Source organism: Alosa alosa, chromosome 13 (assembly GCF_017589495.1).
Source record: "Alosa alosa isolate M-15738 ecotype Scorff River chromosome 13, AALO_Geno_1.1, whole genome shotgun sequence".
NCBI lineage: Eukaryota > Metazoa > Chordata > Actinopteri > Clupeiformes > Clupeidae > Alosa > Alosa alosa.
The window spans coordinates 1,621,560-1,632,846 of NC_063201.1; the positions used below are offsets into that span (position 1 = coordinate 1,621,560).

The 11,287-nt window shown below is 43.7% G+C and overlaps 1 protein-coding gene across 6 annotated transcripts; it reads left to right on the top strand.

Annotated features, from left to right (window-relative positions):
• The first annotated feature begins 448 nt into the window (after positions 1 to 448).
• On the top strand, positions 449 to 10,226 carry styk1b (serine/threonine/tyrosine kinase 1b). Of its 6 annotated transcripts, none has more exons than XM_048260438.1 (10): positions 449 to 1,322; positions 3,727 to 3,767; positions 4,779 to 5,114; positions 6,152 to 6,496; positions 7,027 to 7,208; positions 7,632 to 7,712; positions 7,885 to 8,090; positions 8,202 to 8,242; positions 8,652 to 8,748; positions 8,930 to 10,226. In XM_048260438.1, the coding sequence occupies exons 2-10, from the start codon at positions 3,728 to 3,730 to the stop codon at positions 9,123 to 9,125; spliced, it is 1,524 nt and encodes a 507-aa protein (XP_048116395.1). In that variant the 5' UTR covers positions 449 to 1,322; position 3,727; the 3' UTR covers positions 9,126 to 10,226. The 6 variants fall into 6 exon arrangements, with proteins under 6 accessions (XP_048116395.1, XP_048116397.1, XP_048116398.1 ...); XM_048260440.1 differs by having other exon boundaries at positions 4,827 to 5,114; XM_048260441.1 differs by having other exon boundaries at positions 4,932 to 5,114.
• Positions 10,227 to 11,287: the final 1,061 nt, after the last annotated feature.

Sequence of the window (11,287 nt, forward strand, 5' to 3'; positions counted from 1 at the left end):
AGTATTGGTAAATAAGTAACAAATCACACTGCAAAAAATGAATTCTAACCAAGTGTTATTGATCTTATATTAAGATTAAAAAATCTATTTGGTATTGTTTTTAGTATGAAAAGATTTACCTAGCGCCCTCTCAAAAGATCATTTTGACTTAATTTAAGAAGACTTTAACTTATTTTAAGGAGTCTTATCAAGACAAATTTGCTCAACGCACTGGCAGACAAATTTGCTTGTTTTTAGGACAAATTTGCTTAACGCACTGGCAGACAAATTTGCTTAACGCACTGGCAGACAAATTTGCTTGTTTTCAAGATGAGATGTCTTAAAATGAGTCAAATTTCTTTTAAATTAAGTCAAATGATTTCACAAAAAAGCGCTAGGTAAGTCTCTTTATACTGAAAACAATACCAACTAGTTTTTTTATCTTGATATAAGATTAATAACACTATTAATAACACGCTAAGCAGTTTTTGCAGTGCAAGCAGTCTATTTTTTCAAAGCAAATTCACTCAATTAAAACAGTTAAGGGGATTAGTGACTTAAAACCTCTGTGGGTTTATAAGGGCAATTGTCACCAATAAATTTAGGTGAGAAAATGGACAAACCTGAATTACTGCTCTGCATTGGAGGTTAGCATGACAGGAGAGAAGGCTAGATATGTATGACAGAGAGAGAGAGAGGAATAAAGTGGAAAGACCAGTTTCTCTCAGACAAAGAGAAGAGAGGGAGTGTCCACCTGTCGATAGCTGACAGCAACACTCGGCCCTGGTAGGTCAGGATGACGAAGAGAGCAAGAAAGACAGATAGAAAGAGTGGGAGAGGATCCTGCATGTAGTTAACGATCATCAATGAGCTTTAATCACCCTACCTTTCACCCTATCTATTTTTGGACTCACCCAAAAGCCCAACACTGCAGGGCAACTTCAAAACAAGAGAAGCCAGCCAACAGATAGCAGGAGAATAGGTGAAAAGGGCGGGACTAGGTTACAGCTGAGGGTGTGGCTAAGACAAACAAGGAGCCACTGCGTTCAGGAAACTAAACAAAAAAAACCTCAATAAGCACACAAACAGCGGCACCTAAAGAGTGCGTGATAACCTGGCTCAGTGTTTGCAGGAGCTAGGCAGAACGGCGGAAGGCTTTTGGCGATAACCCCAACCTGCTGCTGCTGCTGCTGTGTGTGTATGAAGCAGGGTGGCTATGTCACCGCCTGGGTAAGACCTCAGGAGAAGGACCTCATCAACACCTCCATCTGAAGGAACTGGGATTATTTTAAAGGACGAAAGGATTATAGAGTTTGGCGTCCTTCAGATATACTGACATACAGGTAAGATGATGCCACCACTTCATACCTGATCCTACTGTATTACTTCATCCTGAGGGGATCTGTAGTCAGTGTAGTGTGTGTATAAATACATATACGTGTGTTTGTGTATAGGTGTGTGTGTGACTTACCGGTAGTTGGGTGAAATATGTTGTCAGACAGGTTAAGGGGGTGAACCGCCTGATGCAGAGCTGACAAGGGTTCTGGGTGTGAGACAAGACACCTCCAGAGCATGGTCTATTTACATAACTGCTAACGCATTTGTAGAGGAAAATGTAGAGGAAGATATAGATATTTGTAGGTGTCACATTGATGTGCTAATTACCGCAAGGTTTATTTTAATCTGAGGGTACTCTCAACAGATGTGGAAATGTTGACACATTTGAATAACAGCAAGCAAGATGCATTCCTAGTACTGTGGTATATTTTGTTGAACATTCCTGTGACATGGTATGTTTGTCTTCCCATACATCATGATCAACAAAGACGAAATCTAAAATATCTATATCCTAGAAAAAATCCACCACACTGAGCTAAATAGGTACAATTAGATTGTTCTGGATGTGGTCTCCTTCTCTTGGTTTAATGTGGAAACTAAGTGTAGACCACATCGCTTTCCAAACCATTTCTGTACATCCACAGGCACTTTTCACAGTGTGCAATATGGGCTTCTCTACAAGTTATTTTGGGATATAACCTCATAACACCCTAAATCAATGTGTGTGTGGGGGTATTTATATTTTCAAAAGACAATAGTCACTGAAAAACAACCACCATTAACTATAGTGTTCACTTGTTAGTTACTTGAGCTGGAGTCTTGGGGCTTCATTAATGATTCCTGGAGAGGACATTGCAGATGTAAGGAGAGAGGGCCTAAATAGGTCTGATGTCTGGCCTGGCCTGTTAAAAAACACTTCTGAATGTTTTAGAAACTAAAGATGACATCACCTACGGATTATTTTAGTGCCAATCTAACAGTTCTGAATGTTTTAGAAACCAAAGGTGACCCCCACCTACTGATTGTTTTAGTGCCAATCTAACAGTTATAAGGTGTATAAGGTGTAATACCACCACAAATCAATTGAATCAAATGAGTAGTCATCCAAAGCTAATTAGCATAATTGAATCAAGACTCCATTAATCTGTTATATTAATTATTACAGCCTTTGACACTTGACAGCTGTATGGGTTAGTTACAACACTGTATGGATTAGTTATAACACTGACAGAAATTGGAAGTCACAATTCCTCATTGTTTCAACACTTAAGTTGGGTCACACCACCATGGCATACTGTACACCCAGCCCTAACCTCATCTCACCTGAGAGAGTTGGGTCACACCAACATACATAATCGTCTGCAACTACATTTAAATCCTTGCTATTTAACAGCCAGTTTTCCCATTTCAGATGTTATGCAAATGATCAGCATGTCATGAGAATCAAGCTTAGTGGTTAGATGGTGCTTAACTGCCTACCCACATTTGCAACAGTCCTCACACCCTCACACCACACCTACCTTCTGAGAGAACACAAACAAGACCATTAGACCAGGGCTTGTTTCAATCCATATGAACTGTGATGAAAAGTGACAAACCTGGGTAAGTTAACTCAGAGAAAGTGGTAAACCTTCTGAGCCCTATGGCATTGTTTTGTTAGGAGGTTTAACCCTTTACTCTGAGTTAACTAACCCAGGTTTGTCACTAAACCACGCACTTTGGAATACCCCACTGGAGGGTGTAGGGCCTATATCATGCACATCCTCAAGTAGTGTGTGTTTTACAAGTGACCTATTGCTACAGCAGAAGCAGCACCATCTAGTGGTTAGTTTCACTAATCTAGCAAAACAAGTTTGTCTTGTGGGAAACAAGCACATTTGCTTGGCTACACAATATATCGAGGTGAAACTTCGTTTCCGCGTTGAGTGTGTGTGTGTGTGTGTGTGTGTTGAGTGTGTGAGAGAGAGAGAGAGAGAGAGAGAGAGAGAGAGTGTGTGTGTGTGTGTGCTGCTTTATTTGAGAACTTTACTTACACAATAATCCCTCTGTGTGTAGAGGGTGGAAACAGAGATGATGTATGTTCTTGTCCTTCGCAAAACTTCCCGACACCACAAGGAAGGCGCCGTCATGTTGTCTGTCATCACCTCTGTGATCAGTGTGGCCAGCACTGTTTCCTCACCAGCAGGGAGAACCATAGTGTCTCTCATGCCCTGTCATACTCACCTGTCATGCTTACCTGTCATACTCACCTGTGTCTCTCATGCCCTGTCATACTCACCTGTCATGCTCACCTGTGTCTCTCATGCCCTGTCATACTCACCTGTCATGCTCACCTGTGTCTCTCATGCCCTGTCATGCTCACCTGTCATACTCACCTGTGTCTCTCTGGTGTTCTCACTCTTTCTCCAGGATGTCTGACTCCCAGTGCCAGACGGGGGACACCCTCTGCTGTGAGTACAACCATTTTCTGCCTTAGGGTTTTGGATGGATATTTAAATATCATCACTGAGTTACTTAAAGGATGTCAGTTAGCTGATGAGCCATTCCTACTTTGAACTGCTATGTAGAAAATCTCACTTCTTCCCATAGCGCATGCTGTCCTTATGTTCTGCCCTAATGGGCATACACAATGACAACAAATCAGTTGTGCAGGTAGTAGATTGGCACTGACATTGTATGTGTAAAATCTTATGACATGAAGGCTAACAGCAATAGAATAATACAAATTGCAAAAATGTGCCTTTTCCATGGAGGCCATGATGTCATAGAAAGAAAGCCACAGGTCAGACTCACCTGGTGGACAGGAATAAGGAAACATAGTTAAGACACTTCTGCCAGTCTGGAGGCTGAGCGGCTAACTCGGGACTTGATTTTCCTGCCACGTCATGCTTAGTGTGAGCAGGAAGTTATTTTCTCATTAGAGGCTGTTTCTTTAGGAAACCCCCACACATTCACCAGCATGCTGCTGTGTTTATTCCTATGGGTTGCTGCTGTGTTTATTCGTATAGGTTGACCAGGTTTACAGCAGGCTGTACTGTCCACATATTTGAACAGGCAAATCTATTGTTTATTCTTACGGTTATCACTATTTATTGTCTACATTTGCATTCAGATATCTGTATGTAAACAAATATTTGTAAGTTATATTAAAAGCACTACATGTGTGGTAAAACAGGTCACACCCTCTATTGCATTTACCTGATTAATTTACGCACCGTGTCAGTGCATGAACTTGTTTACCTAGGCACAGTTATACCATATTGTGTGGACTACATTATCCTCATTGTCCTTGACCACTGGGTTGCATATTGTGTAGACGACATTATCCTCATTGTCCTTGACCACTGGGTTGCATATTGTGTAGACGACATTATCCTCATTGTCCTTGACCACTGGGTTGCATATTGTGTAGACGACATTATCCTCATTGTCCTTGACCACTGGGTTGCTGTTTTGTGCAGATGTGCGTGTGTACGAGCAGGAGGTGATCGTGGTGCTGTTTTGTGCAGATGTGCGTGTGTACGAGCAGGAGGTGATCGTGGTGCCCGTGTTGCTGTTTTGTGCAGATGTGCGTGTGTATGAGCAAGAGGTGATCGTGGTGCTGTTTTGTGCAGATGTGCGTGTGTACGAGCAGGAGGTGATCGTGGTGCCCGTGCTGCTGTTGGCATCGTTCCTGGGCGTTCTGATTCTCCTGCTTCTGCTGCGCTTCTGCCCTGAGAAAGTGGACCGTCTGCGACCATCGGCCAACAAAGGCAGTAAAGGCCAACGCTCCAGGAGAAACCTCCAGGGCATCGATGGTGAGTTCAGAAGCAGTATAGTCAAGGGGGAATCTAGGGGATGTTGATGGTATATCGTGTGTGGGTATAGATGATGACATGCAGCAGTATTTCACTGCGTGCAATATATAAATGTACCCGCTGATTAGAAAACCTTAGGACTGACATGGAATGTGTCTTGTCTAGAAGCAACACAGCCATTGCCCCCTCTCTCACTCTCTCAGCTTCCCATAGTCTTCAGTCTTGCACTTCTGACATCTATCCTAGAGTCATTTTCCAAGTCCCAGTTTGCCTCCAAACCCTCTCCAGCTTCCTCTGAATGCTGTTATTCACTCGCCCTCCATGTTTTCCCGTAACTTGATCCTTTCTACGTGTAAGTGTAAGTTCAGTGTAAATTGACCCATAGCCCTGTTGTATAAGCTCACCACATGGAGCCCTGAAAAAGAATGAGACAATTTGGGACAACATGGGCCAAGTTATGGACAGGCAGCTTAAAGCAGACTCATTGGGGCATTAAAACCTGAAAACTGAAAGTAACTCCCCACTGCCCCCATGGGTCTGCTTTAAGCTGCCTGTCCATAACTTGGCCCATGGATCTGCTTTAAGCTGCCTGTCCATAACTTGGCCCATGGGTCTGCTTTAAGCTGCCTGTCCATAACTTGGCCCATGGATCTGCTTTAAGCTGCCTGTCCATAACTTGGCCCATGGGTCTGCTTTAAGCTGCATGTCCATAACTTGGCCCATATCTGCTTTAAGCTGCCTGTCCATAACTTGGCCCATGGGTCTGCTTTAAGCTGCCTGTCCATAACTTGGCCCATGGGTCTGCTTTAAGCTGCCTGTCCATAACTTGGCCCATGTTGTCCCAAATTGTCTCATTCTTTTTCCTATGGACTGCATGTGATGAGCTTGAACAACAGGACTAGGGGTCAATTTACACTGAACTTCCACTTTTTTTTACACCCTTTTTCATCAACTGTTCTTATATTATATACCACTGCATCCAGCCCAGATGACCAACCGTGACACTCACTCTCCCCCTCTCTGTGTCGTCCTTCCAGCCCCTCCAGGCATCAACCCTCTGGAGCACGAGAGCATCGCTCTGGACCTGCCGTCCTACTCCACCTTCACGCCCCTGGCGTCCTCCAGCGGCGTGTCCAGCATCTACTCCAGCGGCCGCGGCTCCTTCAGCGTCGACAACGACACCTTCAGCCTCCCGCCCGGCTCCGTCTCTGCGGACACCGTCGCCATGGTTGGTGCCGCCAAAGAGCCACGCCACCGCCTGCCCGAGAAGTTCAAGCTGGTCACTCCGCTGCCCTCGTCCTACTCACTGAAGTCCGACAGCACAGTCTCGCTGTACCGCGCCAGGATGGACAACAGGAATGTGGTTCTCAGAGTGCTAAAAGGTGAACAGAGAGCTACCACTACCACAAGCTGTAATAACCTACTCAAGCTGAAAATGATCTGACGGATCATGAGAAATCTTTCTCTGATTGTAGAGATAGCATAGAAATAACAGTAATATCCTCAAAAAGACCTCAACTGACCTATACGCTTGATTCCATTCATTAAAATGGCCTCAACTGACCTATATGCTTGATTCCATTCATTAAAAAGACCTCAACTGACCTATACGCTTGATTCCTTTCATTAAAAAGACCTCAACTGACCTATACGCTTGATTCCTTTCATTAAAATGGCATTGCAAATATTCTTTTTTTTCAGCATTCATCAGTGGTTATGCTCCATAAAGAGTAGCTAATTTGCTGTTGCAATATATTGCAGTAGTGCATATAACTTTTATAGTGCAGTAGTGCATATAACTTTTATAGTGCAGTAGTGCATATAACTTTTATATTGCAGTAGTGCATATAACTTTTATAGTGCAGTAGTGCATATAACTTTTCTCTTCTCTCCTGTCTCTTTGTCCCCTCAGACTCGGCCAGTGCCGGTGAGTCTCAGTCGTTCCTGGGCTTTGCCTCCTTCCTGTCCCAGCTGGGGCCCCACCCCTTCCTGCCGGAGCTGCTGGGTGTGGTGTCCGTGCGAGCGCCGCTCATCACTGTCACTGAGGAAATGGAGAACAGGGACATGCTGGGCTTCCTGTGGAGGTGCAGGCAGGTGAGGGAGTCTGAGTTCAACTACAACTCCCATGATGCAAGATCACCTGATACCACATACATGCATTATGCTGCGTTGTAGACAACTCAGATGTAGGAGATCGGACTTCAGTTCCAACTTTGAAGTTAAGGTAGATCAATGTGCCCCGAGTTTAGAAGTGGGAGACTTCGAGTGGTGTTCCATTTCACTTCAAGTAGGTCAGAAATCTTGACCTCTGGTCTGGAATGAAATTGGAAGATTCCAACTAGGAAATATCCGACATCTGAGTTTTCTGGAATGCAGCATTAGGTGTGCCAAGAAAATTTAGAAATGGTTTCTGCAATCTACACTACCAAACACTACCAGGTAGATCATGACATGAACTACAGACTTCTGACCTAAGACCTTTGACACAGTTTTATTTTTTCCAAATGTTGTTTGCAGGAAAATGTGGGCGTGGATGCGCTCTGTGAGATGACGGAGAAACGCGTCTTCACCATGGCCTCCCATGTAGCCTCTGCCCTGGTGAGTGTCCTAGCGAGGTGCTTCTACCTTAACAGTGTCACCAAGGTTGTGCAAATTAATATATATATATATATATATTTGAGAGATGAAATAGTCATCATCTTGTCATTATTGAATGTCTATAGCTGTGCTGTGAGCTGTGTGTTTACATAGTTTCTTTCTCTTCTTCTAGGAGTATCTCCACAGCAAAAATCTTGTACATGGCAACATAAAAGCACGCAGTGTTCTGGTCAGTCGTCAGTTCACGGCCAAACTGTGGGGTCTTGGTGGTGCCTATGCTAGGGGGGCGGGAGCTACCCATGCCCATGAGGATTCTGGCAAGAAGTGGCAGGCGCCAGAGCTATTGGCCAGAAGGCCTATCAGTCAAAAAAGTGACGTGTAAGTGATCTGATCTGGTTTTAAACTGAGTGGCTTGACTTTATTCATTTTGTATGGGACTTTGTGGTCTTTTCATTTCTAAATCTGTGATTTTTGTTCTTGTCTTCACAGCTGGTCTTTCGGACTCATGCTCTATGAGATGGCGACACTAGGTGAGTTTCTCCGTGATTCAAGTCTGATTAGTGGTCATCAGTCATTGACTCGTAACTTGTTCACAGCATAGCTGAAGGGAAACCCAGAGACTATTTATGTATAAAGGAACCAAAACAATAAGGTGGTTTTTGCTAGACTTCCTTCCTGAAAGCTTTCGCCATATCGTACATAGTCCGTCTCTGCTATGATAGTAACTGGGCCATGGCTCACACCACCTCCTGACACATCTGCATGTGTTTACTTTTGCAAATGATAAGGCTAATCAGGAATGCTCAATCTCCACTACATCAAGTAAACGCTCAGCTGAGCTAAGTAGTACAAAAGTGAGTTTTTGTAGGGTGGCCTTTGTGTCGAGGACAATGCTGTAGATTGGGTTCGACACATCACCCTCCCTTCCTAACCAATCAGGGGAAGCTCCATTCGCCGAGTTGCCTGTGACTGAGCTACTGCAGTACCATCAGCGAGGCAAAATCATCAAGAAGCCACCCAACTGCTCCAATGCACTGTAAGTACACCAGCAAGAGCAATACACACATATACATACATACACACACACACACACATACATACACACACACACACACACTTCCCCTGCAGTTATTTCTTTTCTTTGTCCTGTGTTTTGTTTAGCATGCAGAGATAACATCTTGACCCTCTTTGCATGTCTCTGTCTCCACCCCATGCAGGTACGCCATCATCAAGGCCTGCTGCCAGTGGAAGGAACAGGATCGCGTCTCATTGGCCGAAGTGAGTCGCAAGCTCCAATCCGGTGAGAAGAGTGCCAATGACAAGACTGTCTTCCGAGTGCCTGAACTGATCAACATCGAGCGTTACCTCAAGGAGGCCGGCTATGGAGACTCTAATAACTACACAGTCTTCTGAAGAGCCAACTGGGGAGGCTTTGTACTGTTGATCTACGAGCTATGATCATCTAAGTCTTTCTACTTGCGTATTGTTTCCAGTTTCTCACATTCAGGAAAAATAATTAAATGTTTCCTTTCGCAATGAAGGAACAGCAGTTCTTACAGTGTCCTTGTTCCTCTAATCCGCTGTGTTCTGGGCCTTTACTCACTTTACCTTTCCTGTAGTGAATCGCAGATCAATCAGTCCATCTCCTTGAGCCGTCCCACACTAGAACCCCTTTTCTCCACTTCCCGTTGCCTGTCATCTGCACTGTGCTGTGCAGTGCGCTGAAAACGACCTGCTTATGTTGGCCAAGCCAGGGAATTTACTCTCCGTATGCGCACGCAGTTTACACACGGGAGTATGCATGTGGCCCAGAGGATTCCCTGTGGTTTACTGTGCGTAGTTGACCCCTTCAGCAGGAGCAAGAGAGGCCACCACATAGAGCCTTGTGTTGTGTTGTATGGGCTGAGATCAAACGCTGTGGAAATAATCCATCAAACACATTATGGCAGTAGACTTGAACATGGAAACCACTTCAATTGCTCCGGTACTGTAAATATAAGGTTAATATTCTCGTGTTTACCAAGAAGTCTAAGATTAATAATATATTCAGATGAAATCAATTTAGTTTATTATGTGAGATTGCTGGTATTTTACACATTATGTATTTTCTTTTGTAGATTAATAATATAAAAAAGGGGACCAGCTGCCAATACCAAACGTAACCCAAAGGCACATGGTCTATCTATCTGCCCCCACCTTATGATGGCCTGAAAGAGAAAACCAACAACATGGGATCACACAAATACAGCTTGTGACAGAATCCCATTCAACATTTTGTCACTAAGAGTTAAAAAAAACTGCTCTATGACAATCACCTCTTTTTTTAAAGGAAGATTTGTTTCCTAGCTTGGTGTTGACGAAAGGCAGCAGGACGTGGTCTGGTTGGCCTGATGAGGGATTTGAGGCGTGTGATGTGAAGTGATGAAGTGTCATCTTGGCGTTTGATGTGAAGTGTTTAAAATGTGTCCCTCTAATGTGTACAGGTGTCTAATAAAAATAAACAAAACTGTCAAAGCTCTTAATCTCTTACTGTACTTTCACAGAGTTTAGCTGTGCAATGTTTTGAATGGATCACATGGAAATTGTTTTTCCAATAACTGATTGATCTAACTCAAGCTAAACAAAAGCTACTTTGTGGTCATGTTCAGAAACAGGAGACTCGTTCAAGAAAACAGATTCTGTTTATTTAATATTTCTGCATATAGAGAAACAGGTTCACTCATGATCCAACCATGATCTCAAACTCGCTCCCACACTCGCACATGCACGTCGCTCTGTGACTGTCAGGTCAAGCTTCTAACACTGCTACTCAACGCACAGCTTTCATGTAAACTGCCCTCCAAAAAATATTTTCAATATCTTTTTTTTTTTGAGTATAAATGAAGAAAAGCACCCCTAATAGCTACTGTAGAAAAAAATAATACCTAAGGGTTTTAGTTTTGCTTCCTATGATTGTTTTTTTTACTCCTACTGACAGAGGTGGACCGTTTCATGTGCGTCCCAGCCCTGTCTTTGAAAACATTTTGATGGAATGAAAAGAGCAAATGTCAGTGGAGACTCAAGCCTTCACTCTCCGTCTCTACTGTAGAAAATGTGTAACACTCCAGAGAGGCGACGAAGGCATCGTATGCATATTCTCAGAACTAACGGCTAAATTGTCCAACTACTTTGAGTACTGGTGATTACCTACTGTAATCATATCTGCACACTCACATGTTTTGAGTTATATGTCTCGAATGACACACTCCCCCTCACATTCTCACTCCCATTCATCACACACACACACACACACACACTCAACGGTTTCCAGCTTTTATCGGTTTAGCTGTAATGGACTTCACATCATGATTACATGATCACTCAGACCAAACAATAAAAAGAAAAATTGGTTGCACATTCAATGTCCAGGTAAATCAAAGCTCCTCCCCCATTTGCCCCTCCATTCAGTCCTGTCGCTGGAGCTCACTAACGGCCACTACATACTCACCATTCCCCACCTGTATTGACATGCGACAATGTTCCATTTTGACGTCACATTGACGCGCTAGCGGTCGGGGGTGGCGAGTATGTAAAGG